At 41.5% G+C, this 23,620-nt stretch overlaps 1 protein-coding gene and 1 long non-coding RNA gene across 3 annotated transcripts in view; one reads left to right on the top strand and one right to left on the bottom strand.

Annotated features, from left to right (window-relative positions):
* Nucleotides 1–23,206, bottom strand: part of TRPC4 (transient receptor potential cation channel subfamily C member 4) — a 61,608-nt gene extending 38,402 nt beyond the window's left edge. For both annotated transcript variants that reach the window (XM_083594244.1, XM_083594245.1), the window contains exons 1-2: nucleotides 22,753–23,206; nucleotides 10,016–10,420 (exon numbers count right to left, since the gene is read on the bottom strand). In XM_083594244.1, the coding sequence (XP_083450370.1) occupies nucleotides 10,016–10,393 (378 nt within the window). In that variant the 5' untranslated portion in view covers nucleotides 10,394–10,420; nucleotides 22,753–23,206. The remainder of the gene's footprint in view (nucleotides 1–10,015; nucleotides 10,421–22,752) is intronic.
* LOC310753182 lies at nucleotides 9,532–9,833 on the top strand. The gene is made up of 2 exons (XR_014543263.1): nucleotides 9,532–9,643; nucleotides 9,679–9,833. It is a non-coding gene; the product is annotated as an uncharacterized lncRNA (long non-coding RNA).
* Nucleotides 23,207–23,620: the final 414 nt, after the last annotated feature.

Below are 23,620 nucleotides of genomic sequence, written 5' to 3'. Positions count from 1 at the left end.
GCAACACCCCCACCTCCTTGTACACAAGCCACCTTCATGGTGACCTCCTGCATCTTCCTCTTCTTGCACACTGCAATGAATACTAACCAACCTTTTCACCTTCTGCCCAATTATGAAGTCACCATCCCCTCCTATTCTGCAGACCCTTTCATGCCCCTGATTTCATCTCAACCCCCATTCTTGTGTCTACTACTCCCTTTTTCCAACATTATTTGCACCCCCATTTTCACCCCTTTCCCTTCTCCCCCCTCTACTAGCTTTTCTCAACTCTTCCTTCTACATAGATCATCCCTGTTTCTATGCCTTCTCTCTCCTGTTCTGCAACCCCTTTGCTCACGTACAGCATGATCTATGTTACTGTATCTGTAAGATTAATAGAATCTTAAAAGCAAGGCTGTTTGTTAGCTTGTTCAGTTAGAGAAGGTTAAGTTCAGTTGATGGATGTTGTACATCAGAGGCACCGAGTTCCAACCGACATTGGGGGCCTTGTCATGTGCATGTGATGTCAGGGGCAGACTTTGGTAATATGGGGTCCTGAGCAAGGACAAAATCTTGTGCACTCACACCCAAATATTTCTTATTTTCGCAATAATTCCTTTGGTAGAGTTGCTTTTTTATGGATCTTCTCAGTAGGTCCCCATGTAAATATAGGCAATATTGTTATTGTTGTTTTGTGCCCCCTCAGCTCGGTGCCCTGTGAGAGGGAATTGCCTGAACTGTTCTAAATCCACTGCTGGCAGAGCACCCATTTCATGTATATTTCCTGGTACTAGGGAGTAATCCTTGTTGTTATCAGACAGCAACAGCATCTGTGTGTGCACGCGCTCATGGGTTTGTGTGTGAAATCCATATTGTATGATCTCCCCAATCAGGACCAGCAGAACACAGCTAACTTTCTACAGTAAACATTAGGCTGTCTGTAGGTTAGTGAAGCAGCAGGAGTAAGTGTACTCTAATTTTATGTTACATCACATTCCCATGACAGCCATTTTGTGTTATGCCATGCCTCTGACAGCCACTTGGTGACTTACAACATTTTGACAAAATTCGCTGTCCTATGGCTGTAATAAAGATTCTTCTTGTTGTTGTCAAAATTCCTAATGTGCCCTTTTGCCCAGAAAAAGTTGGCAACCCCTGTTCCAGGTAATTGGGCATGACTTCCGACAGCAGTCTAGCATATTCTACAGCTTTTTCAGATTCCTGGCATGCACTCATCTCCTCTTTTACATGTGAATATACACATCCCTCATTTTCTCTTTAAAAATAAAAAATAAATAAACCCTGCTACTGCAGACATGTTGGTAAATGCCCCAAGTTTGCTGTTTTTGCCACATGAAATGGATTCTGTCAAGGGAAAAATAATGTGTGATCAGCTGGGCAATATTTGACATGCAAAGTAGCTAATTTCTTACATTATCACAACTCCAGTTGCCAGCAGAATGTGCGAAAAGCATAACAAACAGAAGATAATTGAATTCCAAAAATAATACATATTCATCAGGAGGCCAACTAGTGGATAATCTTCATCATAGCTGTGCTTTTCACCACTATAGAAACCATTGTTATGTTGCCCTTGAATAAGGAATCTGTTTAATTTGTAATGAGGACTGGCTCCAAAGTTGCTAATTTTCTATTTAATGTTGTTGACCCATCTTCAAAAATAAGAACAGTAGGTCAAGGGATTTTGCAGGGATTTTACAAATGGATGTAACATTATCTTCCTGCCGAATGGATTTGTATTTTACTGGGTTTTTGTTGTTATTGTGATGGGTTTGTGGGTGCTTTGACTCCCCGAAATGCCTGTGTCTAATAGCTGCTGGGTCTAATTGGTGTTGGGAGTTCAAACAATGCTTGGAGTATTGAAATGGGCTGCCAGATGCTGGATTTAGGAAAAATATAGGCCAAACTAGCTTTCCCATTCAGGAAATCACCTGGGAAAAGAACCATCAGGAAGAACAAAGGGAAGGTGAAGAGCCATTAAGAAGATATAGGCTGTGCCAGACAGCAAGGGGATGGAGCCCCTCATTCCATGGAGTAATAGTTAGCAGAGCTGAGTTCAGGATTGCAGGGGTGACTATGTGACCTGGGGGGAAGTGGTTGCAGTCTGTTAAATGCGGCAACCTGAGGGGGGGACGGTCAGAACACAATATGAACTGACAGTTTGAATCCAAGGCTGCAGCAATGGGAGACACAGGACCCTCTTAAAGTGCAATGCTGGAAGCCGCCTCCCAACCCACATCATAGCCTCAGGTTGTATATATGTATAAACTATATATATATATATATATATATATATATATATATATATATGCGCCATATATCAAAAGGACACCACAAAGTCTCTGCTGTGTCTCATTTCCAAAGGAAACAAAGACCCTGGACCCCTGGAATCTTGCACCACTCAGAGATTGGGGTAGTGTGTAACATTATGTCGATATTTATTGTGAGCTGCTTGGAGGGCCTTAGTGGCGGGAGGAAAGAGAGGTAGATTTAAAAGTAAAGTAATAAAGAAGGCCAGTTGGGAATACTTCAGTAAAGTAATGGACAACTGGAGAAAATATAGGCATCTGAATACAATATTCTGAACCAGCTTGTTTGAACCTTTTCTTCTGTGTCAATCCAGAACTGACTCCAACCATGCCTGCAGGACATGAGTCACTAATTTTAATGGCATGGTGCAATTCTAAGGGTCTATAACTCAATGACTGAGCATAAACTCTGAATGCAAAAGACCCCAGGTTGACGCCCTGCTATTTCTGCCTAAATGGATCTTGGCTAGCAGACATGTGGGGACAAGCTACACATTTTAACACAATGAAGTGTGGCCAAGATGGGATTAAAATTTTGAACCACTTGGGCATTGCCCAAATTGCTGTACTCTCACCTATCAAAGAGGGCTAACAAGTCATTGCTAGTGACAGTTTTGTGTAGCAAAGTGTTACAATATTGCAGGTGTTAATGTAGTGTTGCAGCTTGGGCAACATATGAAGTGATAATTTAACAGAATAGATGCAGGAGTCATCTGTGTTGTGATAACAAACTAGATGGAAATCCACCCAGGGCCTTCAGAATAGAACTTCTAATGTTGCTGCAGAAAAAACTGGGCTCTGTCATACTAAAAACTTCATAGAGATCCAAAATAATAAAACCAGGTCATATGGCAAAGTACTTATCATAAATAGAGACTTATTGGCTTAAAAAAGGTAATTAATGCTACAGGGCAAAATAATCCCAATCATAAACTGTAAAATAGGTTGTAATTGAAATAGCTGCAAAATACATTATAAAGATTGGCCTTAGTGACTTGGATTTAATTTGTACAAAGATCTTTTCAAAAATGAAATGCCTCATTTAAACACTAGATGGCATTTAAACTATAGCAAAATCAATAGAAAGTTAGATTGTTCGCTGAAAATACGAACACTAATTGATAGCTAGATCTTCTAGCACCTTATAACTTATTCATTTTGTTCGACAATAAAACAGTCCGGAAAGTAAAAACAACCAGAGATGCAGACTATAAAAGAGCATTCCTTCTACCTCTCTCTCTGTGGCTTCTTCCATGAACATTAATAATGAGCTAAGAGGCTAATCATGTCAGCTTTTTCAGCTTCTTTACAGCTGATGTAAGGCAGAGGTGGTTTTAGGGCAGCGCCACTGGTTCCCAGTAAAGATCTTGGAGTCCTCCTGCTTCTTTTCCCAAAGCTGGGCAAACACTTACTGAGCTTTGAGAAGGAAGCAAGAGGGCTCTAGGACCCTGTCAGAGTCTTACACCTGCTTCCCAAAGCCTGGCACAGAACTTCAGCTCAGGTTCTGTGTCAGGGCCTGATGCTGGGTTCAGCATCTTCACTGCTTACATCACTGGTCTTCTTGAGCTAGCTCCTTCCTCCTCCTTTGTGCCAGGGTTCTGGCTGTTGTTCAGGTTCAGGGTCATGAAATCCAGGATCATGCGCACTAAATATAAATAATAAATCTGGGCTTGAGCAATCTGGGAAGGTTTGGACAGTGTTTCCATGAAAGATGAGTGCCTTTGAAATTCTCCATAGAAATAACACTCCGTAGAAGCAAGTGACTGGAAAACATCCCCAGAACAGTTGATCCATTGCAGCAGCACAGCCAAAGATGGAACAGTCCATGGGAGTACAGACCACTGCAAAGTAGTGCAGCACCTTAATCACTGCAAATGCTTCTGAGTTTTGTTTGTTCTCTCTCCATCTTGCACCCTCCCAGGGGAATAAATAGTAGCTATTATTAGAACAAGAAAGGGGGCTGCTTTTGCCCATTTTGAAGGAAGTATAATTCATGTCTACAAAGTCTGTGGCGTCTATCAGAGCAAAGCTGCAGGTCAGAGCTGGTGCATAACATTGAATGTCTGCCTGAGGCAGGTAGCATCAATGCCATCACCCTGTTTATTCACACACACCCTGGAATGTTTAGTGCTTTGCTGTGGCTAATGTGGCATTTGTGCTGGCTGTATCTTGGCCCCAAGCTCCCTCTTCCCTCTGTCTCACTGAGAAAGGGCCAGGAGTCCTTCAGAGCAAGGAATTTGGGGCAAGGTGACCCATCAGATTGCCTGTGTGGTGTCTAGAAATCTTTTTTTAAATGGTTAAAAGTTTTCAATAATAAAATACAAAACAGTAATGCAGTGTGTATTTACCCATTGTGGCATTAACCTCTTTTATTTAATCCCTGGTTGGTAGTGGTCCTTTGTGTGAGAAATATAAGAAAGCGAATGAAGCAGCCAAGGAGTAAAATGTTACCAAAGCAGCAGCAGCAGGCAAGGGAGAAACCGTAGTGCTAAAAGAGAATTAATTATTCTGTCCCCCTTCCACTGCACTCCCATTCATAATTTTCTCCTCCCCACATTGCAACTTATGAGGTAGTAGATTACAATGGCTATAAAGGCAATGCTATTTGAAAAGAGCAATAGAATCATAGAATTATAGAGTTGTAAGGGACCCTAAGGGTCATCTAGTCCAACCCCCTGCAATGCAGGAATATGTAGGTGGTCCATATGGGGATCAAACCCATGACCTTGGCATTATCAGCACTACACTCAAATGGGAGGGTTAAAGTCCAAAAGTTGATTTCTAGAAGGGAGCTATAAGTCACCGAGAAGGAAATGATTAGAGCAATGTTATGGGCCAAGAAAACAGTGCAATAGTTTATCTACATCTGAATAAATTTTGCATCTATTTTGGAGCTGTTAAGCAGATGCTCCATCAAAAGTGAATGGAAAAAATGTGGCTACTCTACTCCAAATTATTTTTTGGGATGGTGTCTTTGTTTTGGAAGAAATTGAAACTTACTAACATTCAGCCCAGCTCTCTATGGAGTGCAAGGTTTTGTTTTGTTTTGTTTGCCTACAGATATCCATAATGTATCCAGAACCAAATAGTCACTGAAAAGTGAGCTAACCTCTTCAACACTTTACTTATTTGTGCATGTTCTGAGCCCAATTCACTACTGTTTCCTAGGGTTTGCAACAAATCAAATGATTTTGTTCAGTGTAAGCAGTGGGGAACCTTTTTGGTTTGAAGGGCCTGATCCTTATCAGTATCAGCCTTGCAGGTCAAAGTTGACAGATAGTTGGATCTGCCCACCTGTCAAAATCCCTTGTATGGGGTTTGCACTTGGGAACCACACAACAAAGGACAACTGAGCATATGAAGAACAAAGTGGTTGTTTTTCCCTCACCCACCATTAATAAGGATGGGACAAACAAGGCTGAAATTTGCAAGTGGCAGCAGCAAGTAGGACTTCTAGGCTTTGTTGCTTGATTGGGAAGAGAGAAGCTTAACACTGGGTTCAGGAGTACCAGACAGCCCTCTTCAGGCACTCAACCCCAACACTTAAAAGCATATATGATATATGGAAATATGTAGCTCACTTCATAGTTGGGATTTACTGCAGTATTTTGATGTAGCCTGATATCCTTTTTTTGGCTTTGATTTACATAGCTTCCTTCTCTCATTTAGTTGTGCTAGCCAGCAATCAACTCTGAACATAAATAAGGATATGTGTAATAAATCAGACATTCTTGTACACATCAAACTGTGCAATATATATATCACGTTTGAACACATTTTTAGCTCTCCGTAACTCAAAACCTGTTTGCACTCAGATAGGTAAGCTGTTATAAAGATCAAGAGTCTCAGTTCTGCAAAGTCTTGTTCTGTGTTGTTTATATGCTGTGATTTTATATATTGCTACTATTTGCATGTCATTCTTTGTGCTGGAACTCTGAGTTATTCTTGTTTGTAAAGGGAAGTATTTTAATTTATTTTGGTCTTGGATGTTTGTTCCCAAGTCCATTTCTATGTGCACTTGCTATGAAGCAATTCTAATTTTTCTAGAGCGGCATTTGTTACAACTTCAGCATGCTTCTTTAATTATCTAGCTACATACCAGAGACATTATAGAATCAAACTCCGAACAAAGCATTATTTGGCCATATAGACAACTAACTGAGATGGTCCCTTGATGCAAGTATATCTATTTAACATTGACCAATAAAGTTTGGAGGATGACACACATATCCTGTGAGGGGATTTGCTGACATGAATTAGGTGTGTAGGAGTCATGTTATTCTCAGGTGGAAGGAAAGTGTGTTCAGGGGACATTCAGGGTCATGTGCTTAGCTCCATGCTCAAACTCATACTGCTTTCCTGCTCCCATCATTGCTGTCATTGCATTCAGCATAATGCCTGAAACAGGGAGCCTTCTCTATGCGTAGAGAAACTGCATGACTTTGAGTGCGAGACTAAATCAGAGTTGGATTATAATGGTGTAACTACAGCAGCTGCTCCAGGATCCATGCCACAAGGAGCCTCAGACCCTCTCATGCACACTCACTACTCACATACAGACCACAAACATATCCATGCCTCACTCAGTCATATATATATACACTTCACTCATACATCTCTCCCTTTCTCTCTGCCCAAGTGCATATCTCCCACACAGACCACACACACACACACAGCTAACATATTCATATTTATTTTGTACACACACACCTCTCACAGACCATAGGTACAAACAAATGCTTCCCCCTTTTCACTCACACATTCACACAAGTAGGACTTACGCATCCAAAACACGCCATATTCAGGCAAGATTAAGATTGGTTGAAACCTTGGAGCTGTATTAATTTTCAGGGATGAAAATATATAGAGTGGCCCATCCTTTATAAGGATTGTGGAGTTGAGAAAGCATTTCATATGAGAGAGGTTTCTTGTTTGTTTCCATCCTACTAAAAAAAAAATGGGCATAATCCAGACAAATACAAGCATTTATATGTCAGTCTGATGTCAATGGAAGACATGTAAACACACATAAATGCACCAACTGGAAGAATTTAAATGTGCTTAACTGTGGCTGAGTTGTGCTATGTGCTTTGTACTAAGTTTAATTATCTGCCATTTCTGTGCACCAAGAAGTATGTAACTCAGTATTTTTCCAAAAAAAATTAACTTTCTGCAATCCAAACCGTGCCCCAAGGAAAGTTGGATTTTATATTATGTATTAAATAAGCAAATTAATATATTGTATATTTTCTCTTATGCATAATGTATTCTGCAATGTTTGCTGTTTTTACATAATTCAAGCCCCTCTTCCATCTACTGGAATTATTATTCATATTGGTCCTTCCTCCTGGCTTCTGAGATTTCATAAAGAAATTATATGTTCAATGTCATGTTCTGAGCTCTTCCTGCACTCCTGCAGAATTGTGGCATATACAGAGCCCTAGTCATAACTCCAGAGCAAAGTAAAAAGTAAAAGACAGTAAAAACAACAACAACGTGATTCAGGAATTTTGCAGCTTTGGTAAGGTTCATTCTGGGTTCTTTCTTAGGGAGAGGTTTTACTTATGTAGAATTATTACTGGAATTTTGAGTCACAGAAGAATATATGAGGTCTGAAATTACAGGATACAAAACAAGCAATGTAGTATTCTGTATGAATAATATTTAGAAGAGGATATAGAGATTTCTCCTGTTCTCTCTTCCAAAAATGGAAAGATAATAAAGGGGGGGGGGGAGAATTCCAAAGGGGAATTGATTATTCCCTTCCATTCAGACTGCATAGCATTGCAACAGTGCAAAAACAGGGATGATACATTGAATGCTTTCACAATACAACAATGAGCTCTCATTATGCTATTGAAGAAATGAATTATACGTTTTACTTCTCTTTCACTACTGAATCCACAATGAGAACAAGATAGTGTAATTAAATGATACCTTATGCATTGTGAAATGCCCCCAGACATTTCAATATGCTGTTCATTTCAATATTTTAACAGTGCCCTGATAATGTATGAAAATTAAAGCAGACAAGAAAAGACCAGAAACTTACATCTATTTCTAATCTCTACACAAAAATGTTCTAGCACATCATTCAGGGGTGCAGGTCTTATATTATCTCTCTTGCCTTCTATACATGCTCGGATTTTCTATTTGCTAGGACTCTTCCCAGTGTTTCTGACTGACACAGAGCAGCATTTGCTGCAACCTCAGAGCTACTTTTTGCAGTAATCTCACTTACCAATCTGCCTTCACCACACCTTTCTCAACATTTCAGGGAGTAGAGCACCTATCAGCTTTGCATAGCACTTTACTATAATCCTCCACTCTTCTCCTATGATATTACTGCCATTCTGGATACACACACTGTGGCACAGCAGACTGTCCACTTCTGCATATTAAGCCACTTCTCTCCTCCTGCCTCATTGGCTGACTCTTACCCAAGGGCTCTGACATCCAAACTATTCTCATCAGAAGCAGGAACAGAGAGGCACAAGGGGACCTGGACAAATGTTGGATACTGGATACTCTAAAGTGGGGCTTGGGAACTGCTGGTGGCAAGGGAAAATATAGGTACAGTGCTATCTCAGTTTAAGAACAGCCCTGTTTACGAACTATTTGGTTTACGAACTCCACAAAACCAGAAGTAGTGTCCCAGTTTGGGAACTTTACCTTGGTCTAAGAATGGAAGCCGAATGGTAAAAGGACACCAGCGGCGGGAGGCCTCATTAGGGAAAGTGTGCCTCAGTTTAAGAACGGTTTTGGTTTAAGAATGGACTTCCGGAACGGATTAAGTTCGTAAACCGAGGTACCACTGTATATAGAAAGGAGACTTTCTGGTTGCCAAGATCCAAGTTTGGGGCAAGTGCACTTTGGTGAGAGAACCCAAAAAGAGATTTAAAAACACAAAATATGCAGCGAAGCAAATCATGGAAATAGACCTTTAAAATATGTCCTTGGGAGTTCCAAAATTCTTGCCTTAACATAGAAAAAGGCCACACGATTGGTAAGTTAAAAATGATTTACTTACAAACTCTCCAAAGGTCAGATTCATGTGTTTTTCCATACAGCATTCAGAAAGAGTTGCACAGGCAGTAAAATTTGGCTTAGCTACAGTGGTGTAGGTTCCTAATTATTGGTATTGGAACACAGTAATGGCTTGTAAGAGCCATGTGGTCTCAGCTGTAGCAACCTGCTCAAAACCTCTTCTTCTTAGGTAGGCTGGGAGCGAACAGTAGGCTTGATGACCTAGTTCCTCCAAAGGTGAGCTGAGCCTGGCAGGACAGCTTACTCTTTAGTCTTTCATACATTAATTAGACAAGTATGTCAGTTATGTGTGTCTGGTTATCACATAGGAACCTTACGTCAGGGATCAGATGCATCCCTCCAGGTGCTTTTCAGTTACTGCACAGCTGTCTCCCACTAAGGGTTAGGATCTTTACAACTGGCCTTTTCAGAACAGTTTAGGAATACAAACCTTTCAAAGGCCTAACCATTTGATGCATCCACATGAGGTAATTGGGTTTGGTTTTTTTGGTTTTTTAAATACATTCGAGGCACAGTCTCCATTAATTTCCTGCAGCATGGGAGGAGGTTTAAGTCTTTCTACACCAACCATGATCCTGAAAAGGATCGCCCCCTTTCCACACATACAGAGACTTAGAGCAGCAATTATCAACAGACAAAAAGCTTCCATTGGAAAATACCTGTTTCTCCCCACTGGGCCTCTTGTGGTTTAGCAGCAGCTCAACAGCTCCAACTACCTCTTTCCTGATGGCATGTAGCAAAGCATCCCCAACATAGACGTTAAAGTTCAAAAGTAGCTCTATGAGCTCCAGGTTCTCATTTTCTATTGCAATAAGAAGAGCCGTTCTTCCAAGGGGGTCAATGCAATTAATATTGATCTTGAAATATATCTCTGCTTCTTCCAGGGCTTGCTTCACACTGGCATAATCTCCTTTTTCCACAGCATTCAAATAGGCTTTCTCAGGAGGTGAGAGTTCAGACTCAGCTCGTACAATGCGTAGCGGGATTCGATCTCGGTAAGGGGCACTGACGCTTCTTCTATAATAGAACTGGGCCATAGTTCACACCAGCCTAACCATGTCTTTCTGCAATAGAAAAGAGAACGCACATCAGTTGAACATTCCTGGAGCACAATATAGTGAGTACACCATTATTATAGCAATGGAATTTCACAGAAATGGCTGTGTTCATGTTTAGCAACAGGAAGACGAAAAACTGCATAAATACTTAGATCAAAGAAGCTTAACTGGTTTTATGAATTTATGTACATAGCATTTTGTATTATCTTAATATTATTGAAAAACAATAGATGAATTAATATGATTTAATTGAATTACATAATAGACCAAAGACAGCCAGAGAGCTTAACCAAGAACAGTATTTGATAAGTATTATGCAGAGTTAACTCAGGTGGCCTTTGCCTGAAAATACAAACATTTTTCTTGCAAAGAAAAATTCAGAACCAAACAAAAGCCTAAGTCTTACTCGATATTTCTTGGGACTGCAACATAAGGTTTGCGTTTAGGCCCTCAAGCATTGCAAGGTTGCTCCATATTGTAGTTTAGGATTCTGTTGGGAGGCACTTGAAATCATTTCATTAATGTACTGAAATATCTACTGACTGGTACTGATTCTGTTGCTCTAAATTTATATCCTTTAAAGTTGGCCTTGCTAAAAGGAAAACACCTGGCCATTACCACAGTAACCTTTCTTTCCTCAAATTCTGTGTAGTCTCAGGGCAATATTTTTACCTCCTAAAAATAAAGACTGAAAATAAAATAATTCTGAAACATTTCGCTTGCATCTCAAAAGCAAAGGAAGCTTGTTATGATTTTGCTCTCCTTTGTTCCCTCAGGTGTCATTTTTTAAACGAGGCCAGAAACCACAGAATGAAGTTGAAAGACTAATATAATAGAAAAATGGGCCTAAACTCAAACCAAACTCCACAATAATAATTTTTCTTGTTTAGAATAAAAAACAGGTGTGTGTGCAGCAGGGATATCTGAACTGTGCAATGTTTTAAATGAAAAGGTTACTATTGCTCTTGTTTTTGAATGATCAATCTTACACATTTTCAAAAACATTATTGGCCATTTTAAACAAAACAATTTGGGACTCTTAAGTGGCCATGATATCTTGCAGAACATCTGCTGAAAGGCTGAGAGAGACTGTGCAGTAAGGTGAATCCGTGGTAATGTTAATACAAGGAAATACTATAGCTTTTTACTGTGAGTTCCTTCTGCAGCCTCTTGCATCACATTTCTTGCTTACCACTAAGCATTTTCTTACAGCTTTCAGAATACCCAGTATTAATCACAATTACAGCATAGTTTTCCACGATACCCCAACTTTTTTTGTTGAACCCTTTAGACTACATTGCACATCCTCATACACTATTATACTGATCTCTTTCTTTCATCCATCGATTCCCTTTGTTATCTCCCTTCTTTCAATATTCAAAACGCCACGCACACTGATTATACTGTATAAGAACAAACACTTGCATTGCATTAGGAAGGACTGTAGTTTGGGACTAATGCAGACTATTTCAGATAAGGAAATAAGTCTATGAGGAAGACCCTATGAATGACATGCCCCCACAATTATTCCATTTTGATTTTTATGCTAAAAGGGTGGCAAGTTCATATCAGTAAAGAGAGGCATGAGCCTGCAATGACCTTTATAGAACACAACTGAATACACCATGTTCATTACCAAGGAAGCAGTCTGGGTTTGGTGTAAGGGTCCTTAAAGGCAAGCCGCCTAGATCATTCATCCCCCTGCACTGGAGCTACAACCTGAATCCATTTCTGTCATACAGCCATGTAAAGGGATTTCTTCTTGCCCCCTACACCATGTAAGAAGACTCAAAAGACACCATATTGGTGAAATGTTATACAGTATTTAATGTTGTATGACAATCAGAATATCTGCAAAGTAACAAGCCAATTAAATAAGTGTGGGCAGGTGTTGTTAACTCACAAATCTGAGGGAAACATCTGCATTTTGTGGCTTCCCGTCAATGACTGGGATAAATATCTCTTCTTGCTAAAAGAACCCTGGAAACATGATCTGAGCCCAATGTAGCTTGCATTTCTTTATTAGACCCTAACTTATACACACATGTAGCATGACACCAAAATGTTCTAGGCACGAGAGGAAAATTTCCTTTGAGTCTTGACTCAGGAATGACTCAGAGGGGTAGGAATTGGAGGCACTGTATCACATTGGTTTCACTCCTACCTGCAGGGTCATCACCAGAAAATAGTACTAGGAGATTGTTGCTTGGTTCTGTGCCTTTTGAGCTGTGGGCTCCCACAAGGGTCCATTTTCTCTCCTATGCTATTCAACAGCTATATGAAACTGTTCTCTGTCATCTGTGGAGTTGGAACATGGCGCCATCAACATGCTGATGACAGGTAGCTCTTTCTCTCTCCATTCAATCTGAATCAGGAGAGGCTTGGAAGGTGTTGGACCAGTGCCTGGAAGCAGTGAAGCACTGGAAGGGGACCAATAAAATGAGGCTGAATCCTGGTCCTGAGGGTGGTTCCCATGTCTGAGAATTAGATGTACAACCTACATTGGGAGCAGCTGCACTTCCTCTGAAGCAACAGGATCATAGTACTCATGGATTCCAGTTAGTCACTGGAGTCTCAAGTGGCTTCTGTGGTCAGGAGTGCTTATGCCAGCTTAGGCTGTTTCCCAGTTTTGGTTGTTCCTGGACCAGTATAGGCTGGCCTCAGCTATCCACACTCTAGTGACTTCTCAATTAGGCTACTTCAATGTGCTCTATGTGAAGCCACCCTCTGAGACAGTCTGGAGGCTGCCTCTTGTGCAGAATGTGGCTGCTAGGTGGGTAAGCATGGCAACCCAATGGGACCATGTGTCACCTTTCAGTTTAGTAAGGTGCTAACATGCTCTACAGGGAGCTGGTTTCTGGCACCAGGCCAATTGGCAGACCAACTCTGTGCCACAAAGATGTCTGCAAACGTGACATGAAGGTGGGCAACCTTCATCAACCCTGCCATGTGGGAATCCCTTGCAGAAGACCACAGTGCCTGGAAACAGGCAGTCAAGTCATGAATTAATAGCAGTGACCAGAGGAGGAATGACCGCTGGGAGGAGCTCAAAGAGAAGAAACACCAGAGTGCATCTACAGCAGCACAAACGGATGCCTTCATCTGCCCCAGCCATAACAAAACTTGTCTCTCCCATAGTGGTCTCTACAGCCACAGTAGGTGCTGCGACCTTCCAACAGCTTGACCTCACCCACAAAGGTGCACCCTTCACTGTGTCCCAAGACAGACAGATGCCAACAACGTAACAGTTTGTAAAACAGCAATGTTTAAGTGTCTACAGTATCTTTGCAAGTGAAAAGGATAGGGAGAAAAGCAGAACAACTTGGTCACACCCCTGTGACCTCCTAGCAGCCCCACTACCTGTCACTAGTCATATGACATCTCCATTTTAATTGTGCTTTAGGTAATGGCAGAAAAGCAAGGCCTCAGCTTCACTAAAGGGCTTTATTATAGAAGCACTTATAAAGTAACAAAATCTAAAAGACAGTGATTGCATTGTACAAAATGATAGTTTCACATACCGTATTGCAAAATACAATGGCTTTGTAAATCCTGGCAGACCTCATTAAATCAAGCACTAAATTGCAAGCAAGTCCCTCAGCTGCAGTAAACAGAATTCATACAACAGGGTGGAGTGGGGAGTTCTTATTGAGTAAATAAACAAGTGGGGCTTATTATTAATAATAATTTGAAAGTTTTCAGAAGTGGTTACATTTTAACTCTGAAAGAATCAGTCTGGAAAAAAGTATTTTTTGTCTAAAAATGGTGTGTGTGTGCACGCACACATGCAAAAGGAATTTCGTGTATTTGATTTTATCATTAGTGAAAACGATCTATTTTAACAGTTGGTCAAACTTTTCGGTGCCAAATTTTAATGACAAATTGTGACATTTTCTTTCAAATATTATATGCATTTTTTCAGCTTTGCAGATGGTTAGTAACTGCATAATACACAAATCATTAAATCATTCTAACCAGCATTTGAAACCTGTTAAAATATGCTAAAATGGCAAACTTTCAAAAGATACTCATCTCTTATTAAATATACACTTTCAGGTCCAAAGAGATTTATCACTATTATTCTAAACCAACTAATTTGTTGGAAAGTAACCCAATGCCACTGAACTTCACATGATAACACATACAAGTAATTTCCCCCTGCTATGTGTTTAAGTCTCTTTTCCGCATGCAGTCTTTAATTCTTTCAGCTCAGTTCTACTACCTACATGGCCAAGACTTGCTATTGAGGGCAAATAAACTGAAGCAGTGCTCACTGGAAGGACAGATCCTGAAGCCGAGGCTCCAGTACTTTGGCCACCTCATAAGAAGAGAAGGCTCCCTGGAAAAGACCCCGATGTTGGGAAATATTGATGGCACAAGGAGAAGGGGACGACAGAGGACGAGATGGTTGGACAGTGTTCTCAAAGCTACGAACATGAGTTTGACCAAGCTGCGGGAGGCAGTGGAAGACAGGAGTGCCTGGGGTGCTCTGGTCCATGGGGTCACGAAGAGTCGGACATGACTAAACGACTAAACAACAACAAAGTGAAGCAAAACTAGCCTTGTGGGTATATGGTTTCCAGGTTTGAGACAGGTCAACTACCTGTTCTGGGCAGGGTTGCACTCTCCCTGAAGGACCAGACATGTCGCTTGAGTGTGCTCCTGAATTAATCTTTGTTGCCTGAGGTCCAGGTGGCTTCAACAGCTTAGAGTGCCTTTTACCAGCTTTGTTTGGTATGCCAGCAATTACCATTTATGAATAGGGCTCACTCAGCCACAGTGGTTCATACACTGGTGACCCTTATAAAGAGTATTAGGAGCTGATAAAAAGGCTCCCATTTTGAAACAGCTTTCTTTTTCCCTGCAATGAGATTTCCTTTTTGTTTGTTCCCCCTTGCTTTTTTGTTCTGGATGCAATTACCTATTCTCCACAAAGGCTCAGTTGGCAGAGGCTAGCACAGTTGCGTTCAAAAAAGTGTACTTGGGATCCCTACAGTGCTCCTATGTATAAGGAACCTGACCGCATTTTGAAAGGTTTAGGCCTTTTCTCGGGCACCGGGGCCTTTTTTTGGACTAAGGAACCACTTGCCACTTAGGAGCTGTGAGATAGTGGGGCAACTAACAACAGTTGTGTAAAATGGGCTGTATCACAACTTCTGCTCAGCTAGCCACTTCACTCTTTAATTTATGAATACTGCTTTGAAACTTGTGTTATCTTACAAGCTATTCAGGTTTTGCCCCTCTGAAGCTATGTGGGAATTGCATGCTTTGCTTATTCAAGGGGGTCTTATACACTCCAGACATCTGCCTTGATTCACTGGAATATTTTAATTGAAATTTGTGTTCAACTGCTCCATTTTTTTTCACAGGGCAAAAGTTAGTGCCTCTTAATGATTAGATTTTAGCCAGCTCATCCAAGACTGGGATAGATTGATCATCTACCCAGCTGTTGAGGTTTCGTTCTTTTTGCTGCTGCAGAGAGTCAATAATGAACCCTTCTTTTACCTGTGGATTTTATTTCTGCTTTATCTTAAATTTCTAGCTTTTTATCAAAGTGGGAAGAACCATCTGGCTTTGACCACCCATTTTTTACCACCCTAAAACCTGGTTTCAAAAGCAAAATTTATTTATTTATGTATTGATGCCTTTCATAAAATTTACACATTGTTTAATTTTTAAAAACCCCAACCAGAAAGTGGCTTACAAAAATGTTGAATTTGCAGTTCCTTTCCTCCCCACTCCAAAGCTTTCTTGACCTATAATTAAACTGTCCCTCTCTGATATCTGAGTGAGGAAAATGAGATAGGATGACAAGTATATACTGAACTGTGAAACCAAAGTAGCTAGAGTGGCTGCAATCCCAACCTCACTTATCTAGGAGTAAACCCCACTAAATGCAATAGGACTTAATTCTGAGTAGACATAGTTAGGTTGCAGCCATAGTTAGATTTATGATGGGCTATTAGCCACTTTATGAACTCTGAAAGGGAACATGCCAGGAAGTTAATCCAAATATCTGTTAATGGCTGAGACAAGCTGTCTGTTATAACTATTCATTAAGCAGACATATATTTCTGCATCAGCAAATGATGAAACAAAACATGGACTTGTGCAAATTAAGCCAACTGCAGCCGAGTGGAAAATACCAGATGAAAGTGCAAATGAATATCATAATGGATTGAGGCTTGTCCGTACCTCCCTAAACTCAGCAGAACAAAGAATATAACCATATTTTTAAAACAAATGAAAATCTGAAGTAGCAAATAAAAAGCAGGCTAGGATATGTTTTATCTAACTAGAGTCATCCTCCACCCACCCACAGAAAACCTCCATGAAATAAAATATTAGTGTTGATTTCACAAGAGTGCTACTGCTGGTGGGTGGGAAGAAGAGAGATGGATATGTTTTTATGCCTATGTGCTAGTTTTGTCACATGTGGTTCTTTTCTGTTGTTGTCTTTATAGTATAAGATAATTGTTTTTGTGTGGCACCACTTAATCTTCTTTTGCACATGTCGTGGTATAAGTGCATTTTGGAATTGAAATCAAGCTCCCATCCTCAAACAGCATTCTCAGCACAAGTTTGGTCCTTTAGTGACTGGGTCGTGGGAGTTAAGCAGGATTTCAGAGTGGTGGCACACAGTAGAGCCAATACTGAGCAAATGCTTTCCTAAAAATTATTGTCCCAATTCAGCATGAAGCTTTCCAATGCAAGCCGCTTTAAAATGAACAGGAGCTACACATGAGCACAGCATAGTTCTGACTAGTTTCAGTAGAGTTGGTGCAGAAGTATTTCCAGTTAGATTGTGTTCTTTGACAAATGGCAAGCTATAATGAATCACAACTTTTTCTTATAAGCAAGTTTGGGCTGGTGTCAAGATTATATTTGCTTTGAATAAATAAGAAGCACAGAAAAAGAACTCCTGCAATGAAAATAATACTTTACATCTAAACAATCTTTATCCCCACCACTGTTAATGAATGCACCCTGAACCTATTTTCTTACAGTCAGAAAAATATTCTCTGGGCCTGAAGCCCTATTCTAATTCTGGGGAATAACTCAGACGTACCAAGAGCTTCCCGCAAGTCACTGCAGGTGCTGCTTTCTTCCAAAGAAGCCTGTCTTAACTCTCTGTCAGGGCTGGCCTGACTTCACAAGCAGTACAAGTTTTTTGTTTGGAGAGCAGGGATTCTAACGGAATAGGATGAAATACAAGAAGTTTACCCAGGATCTACTGAATTCATCAGATGAGTAGTACAATGCCCAGCCTCTTCTGCAACCTTCTACTTTCATTCTGCAAGTGGTTGTCATCAGCAAGGAAAGTTTGCTCACTCTGCAACTACTCAACTGCTATTTAGCAGCAATTCCACAGAGCTGCAAAATGTAAGGTTCTGTTTCAAGATCAGTTAAAGTCTAGTCCATTTTTGGTGGGGGGGAACCTAAAGAAGCAGCCCCTTGCATTTCCGGAGGGGCTTCAACTGCCCACAACCCCATTCAATCATCCTCAACTGTCCACTCTGCTGACAAAAATCCTCATTCCTAGAGGCCTAAACTGACCTAAATCCCTTCTTCAAAATTCTGGTAAATGGACTTTGGTGCAGCCCAGTAGTAGAGCCACACATTCTTAAATCGCATAAATCCCCAGGCCCTGATGGGTTTACAAGTGAAGTTTACATATATTTTCGTGATGTTGCCTTATATCCGGTACACCTCCTAAATGGGATCCAGGACAGTGTCCCATTTTCTGATTTGTGGACACAATCGAGGATCACCCCCTGAGGATAGAATCCTCAGTATTAAATGTTTTTTATTGCTTTGACTGTTTTTTGTGTTATCTTTTGCAGTCCTCTGCATCTAATCCAAACTCTTCTAGACATTATAATGTGGACTTGAATGGACTTCTGCTTTGGATGCAGACTTCATCTCTTGGTGTGTGTGTGGGGGGTAATTTTTCTTGTTAATTTTCCATTTATTTTGTAATATACTAATGAAATGTTTTTTAAAAAAACAACAACAATAACCTCAGGGAACCACTTTGTTCCCTCAAGGGCAAGATAGTTTACCTGGAGAACCTGAGCAAGAAAAAGAGATTGGTGGGTCCCCTTCAGGGATGTAGAGTTCTCCCAAAGTTCTGTATTGGCACCTGGGCTTATTAACTTATTAATAAATGATCTGTAGTTAGGGGTGAGTAGTGAAGTGGCCAAGGTTATGGCAGGCACCAAATAATTCACAATGGCAAGAACAAAATGGAATTGCCAGGTACTCCAAAAGGACCTCTCTAAACGGGACGGATGGAGTGTAAAGTGACACACATCAGAGCAAAGAATCCTATACATATGCCTTCCTTCAAATATACTCTAATCTAATGGGGTTCAAACTAGAAATGACCAACCAGGAACAAGCCTTTGGTGTTAGCATGAATAGCTTGATGAAAATGTTGACCCAAAGTTTAGAAGATCAATAGGAACAGAGTTTAAAATAAAACTGCCAATATCATAAGGCCATTAATCTATGGTGCAAACTCACCTGGAATGCTGTGTACAGTTCTCATTGCTTTGTTTTAAGCTACCACTCCCCACACCTGCTGTGTCTTGCCCCCCTGTCCACTATACTCAACCCTCTGTCACTTTTCTCCTCGGTTTTTCTCCACCCCTGCTTTACTCAAACATCACCTGTTGCTTAAAAGCACTTTTCCCATTTCGGTGTTCTTCCCTTCTCAACGTACTCAAACTTCTCCCTCTTCCATCCCTCAGCTGCCCAATTTGAGATATGGAGGCTGCAGAACCCTCAAATATTCCAGTTTTTTACTCAAACTTTTGTCATTGTTTAGAACTATTTTCTTTTCACTTTTCTCCATATCTGCTTTACTAAAACCACCTCTTCCCCCCCCCTCTCAGTGTCTGTCCTTTCTCACTACTATTCCAAGGCCACTGCTGTTGAGCAAAATGATTTATTTTTTTTTGCTCCCCCCACCCCAACATGATGCAAATCCAGGATTCTTATGAGACATTGCAAATCCCCCAATGGCGGCTGCATGATGACAGCCTTACATTTTTATGCATTATAAAAAGAAACATTTTGCAAGAAATAAACATACATCTAGAAGTACTATGATTAGAGAAACAATATCTTCCAATACCAGGAAACCTAAGTCTGCCCTTGCCATAGCCTCAGCATACTTATGCCTTGCCGATCTAAGATAGCAACCAAAACCTTGCTCTACCACCACAGAGTCATCCCACTCCACATCCCACTGCTTTCTGCTATGCCTATCCTTCTGTGGACTGGGCTCATAGTCTCTCTTTGTTCTGCAGTTTGCTAACTTCCCTGGGGTAAATGTGTCTCTGATTTAGTTTTAGTATACATTTGAGCCTTCAGATGTGCTGGGCATGTTCCCTCCATGGGGAAGGAATTCTTGGATGAGGAAAGAGCTTCTGAGATTATCTACACCCTAGGGAGCCCAAGAGGCTTCCTGGGGTGCCACACACATCTTACTTTGTGGTGTGTATGATAAGCACTCTCTGTACTTTCTTACTTTCTCTTCCTTTAATATTCCTGTCTGGCGTAAGAAGTTTGTTCTGGAGTGGTCATTTTTAAATACTGAGCATTTTTTCACTGTCTCATTTAAATATATTTTGGTTGCCAGGTGTGCTGGGAATCGATCGAGGAGATGCTAGTGGAGGCAGTGCTTGTAAAAATCAAAATTGCCCAGTAGTGTATTCCATAGTTCTGAAATTCATCTTGTCCAGATTTATCCTATTTTATGGCATACCAGCTACTTCTTTTTCGATTCATGGTGCCTGTAATTTAGCCAGACCATCTAGGAGCTTACAAAAGTGAACACAATGCACAGATGAATTCCTTCAGTCACTAGGTTTACCATATAAGTCTGTCTGTTGCTCCTCTCACCACAGTTCTTTGCCATATAACCAACCTCTCATTTTCTTCTCTTCCCTGACTCCTTCTCTGTGCTTGCAGACTTCTGTAGCACTTGGCTTTATATGCAAACTGAAAAAGAACAAGCCTAAAGGGCTGAATGCTGCAATATTCTACTTAAGATCTGCTGCATGTTTAACTGGCTCCTATCAACTTTGATTTTTCAGAACTGAAAAAGATTTTTTTTACTGTAATCTCAAAGTTCACAAGAAGAACAAGATTCTTTGGAGGAACCTTTGAAAATTTGCAAGTCTTTCTGTTTAACCTTGAAAAGCAGTCTCAAACTGCAGGTGATAGTAACAGAACCATTTTTAAAGCGATGGTAAATAAAAATGTGAGGGCCCAATTTTAAGATTGTAAGGGGCAGCTGAGTGCCCCCTTTGCCCATGGCTTACCTCCCTGCAGTTCTTCCAGCAGAGACAGATTTAGGGTAGTTCCGCCGCATTGGGCACTGAGCCAAAGGGGATGCCAAAGGGTTTAGCAACTATGATGTAGTGCATGTGTAGAATGGAAAGGGATGCCAAATTTTGGCGTGCCACTGAAATTTGAAAGACTGAAGTTCGCCCCTGCCTCTAGGCACTGCCAGGATCATTTTTGGTATCAGAGACCAACTGTGGAAGGGAGCAGGAACATAAGCTGCAGGAGGGAAGGGGAGTTCATAACCCCTTACCTATATGGCCACCTGCACTTAAAAGTACCTCCCCCTCCCAAGTCTTGCATTATGTGATTAGAAAAGGCCCAGGTTTAAACAAATGAACCGCCAGATTCATGTAGAAAGGGCTAAGGAAGAAAGGTGAATTTCACGGGGCTCTGAACCTCATTCTCTCACTTATTTTACAAAACAAGGTTTCAATCGGATCAGTTTTTTAAAAATCAACATCTGATTGCAATAATTATGATTAAATTTCATGTTAACTCAATACAGCACAGTATTTTTCTGTTGGTCCTCACTTCTCCAAAATTCTTTCCAGATATCACTGCATGTTTCCACTCTCCTTCTCTGATGAACGTATTGCCTCATAAACCAATTCAGACTAATGCTTTTGTACCATACTTTCATTTCTCATCCATTTCTAGACAGAAAAAATGTCAAGCAAAAGTTGAAATTCTACAGAACAGGACTGTATTTCTTCTGCATCAATAACACCGAACCAATCTATTCAAATTCATCCAATGATGATGTGGGTAAAATCAAAAGGAGCAGCATTGGTCACCAAGGCTACTCATCTGTACAATAGGGTAATGTTCTCCCTTTAGTGCTACTGCCGTGCTCATATCTAGCAAGTAGATTTGAGAAACAAATCAATTTTTTTATTGACAGGATAGAACTGCAAAGTTATAGATAGCTGTTGTTTTTTTTTAAAAAAAAAACCAGCAACTGACAAGTTAGTAGTGAAATACCAAGACACATCTTGGTTCTGCGTGAGATTTAAAAGAAACAGCCTTGAGTACAGTTCACACATGTTCAAGCGATGTACACATATATGCATGAACCGGCTCTTGACCGTACACATCACTGTCTTACAACTTCAGTCCTACATCTGAAAAAAACGGGAACAACTTCTCTCACTGGCAGCATTATAAACAGGATTAAAAGTGCTGTCATTATTTTTTTTATCCTTTGCCACCTAGCAAAACCGATGACCCTCTCTCCTATGTTCCATTCTATAGTGTTTAAAAGGCGCTCCTATGTCTGGGGGAAAAAACACAAGAGAATTGGCTGAGGCACAGAGGCCGGTGTTTGCTTGGACCCGTTCACAAACACAGAAATAATTTGACAGAAACGAGGCAGCCCGGAAAGGGGAGACACAGGCCTGGGTTTTTTTGCTGCAACGTGTGAAGTGACCCTTCTGCAAGCCTTCAAAGAGAGCAATAACAATGCCTCCCTCTCTACCCCACAACCCGCCTTCTTATTTTGTGAGGATTTTAAGTTCCTCTGGATCTCAGCATCGGGAGGATGGGGGGGGGGGGAGAAGTCATGTTTGCCCCTCCAAGTTATGGGTCTCCCTAACCCACACCATCTTTTTCACACACCCCTTCTTGGGGAGAAATAGCCCCTTTCTAAAGCTTATAAGCGCCTCTCATGAAGGGGAACGAAAAAGTTACCCCTGGTGCTAAGTGATGGAAAACCTATACAGTACTTCCCATTTGACTTTCCTCTGGCAATGTTTCGTTCCGGATTGTTTTAAAACCGCTTCGAGGTGATGGTTGCCTGCCCCCCCCCCAATAATCTACGATTATGAATAATCACCACAGAAGAGTTGAAAAGGGACCCCCAAGGGTCATCTAATCCAACCCCCCCCCTGCAATGCAGGAATCTTTTCCCCCTAAGAATAATAAAAACCGTTCTAGAGATACAAAAAAAAAACAACAAGTCCTCAAGCAAGCCGGGGAGAACTTACTGGGCGTGAGAAGGAAAGGCAGGCTCGGCGAGGCAGCCGCATTTTCCCGAAGACAGCGAAGGTCTCTCTCTTTCTCTCCCTCAAGTCCTCTCGCCCGCCACCCCGAGGCGCCTTCGTCCGGCGCTCCCCTCAGGATCTCCTCAGGATTCCCCCCGGCGGAGGTGCCGCTTCGCCGCGGCGCAACAGATGAGTCCGGGCGGGGTGGGGGACCGGGAGAGAGCAGCGGCTTCTCCGGGGTTGGCGAGGCGGGAGGTGGGCGTGCGTGGGGGATCCTTCCGACCCACCCACGCCGGCTCCGGCAGGGCGGGCAGCGTCGTCGGAGAAGCTCCTCTTCGGCTCCCCTCGCACAAGGAACGCCGCTCGCCTCAGACGGAGGAGGGTTTCTCCCCGACTGGCTCCCTCAGTCTGCCGATACCAGCAAGAGCGCGCGCGGGCACGAATACACACACACACACACATAAACACCTGGGAAAGGCGGGAATTGGCGCCTCGCCTCCGCGCGCCCCCTCTAGGTTCCTGAGGGAACGCAGGCTTTACAACCGGTAGTAGCTGGCAGGGCGACCCGGCGAGGGCTCCGCCGTTCTTAAGTCAGGGCCTTTCCCCCACATGCCCTTACAGTGGTACCTTGCTTCTCAAGCTTAATCTGTTCCAAAACCAAAGCGTTCCAAAACCAAGGCGTGCTTTCCCATAGAAAGTAATGCAAAATGGATGAATCCGTTCCAAACTTTGGAAACCACCCCTAAAACAGCAGTTGAACATGAATTTTACTATCTAACGAGACCATTGATCCATAAAACGGAAGCAATAAACAATGTACTGCACTTACACAATCAACCAGTAGCTGTACTGGGTTCCACACAGTCTCAAA

The sequence above is a fragment of the Podarcis filfolensis genome (assembly GCF_964270895.1).
Source record: "Podarcis filfolensis genome assembly, chromosome: 17".
NCBI lineage: Eukaryota > Metazoa > Chordata > Lepidosauria > Squamata > Lacertidae > Podarcis > Podarcis filfolensis.
The sequence above is the reverse complement of the archived record's forward strand: the minus strand, read 5'-3'. Positions and strand labels throughout refer to the sequence as shown.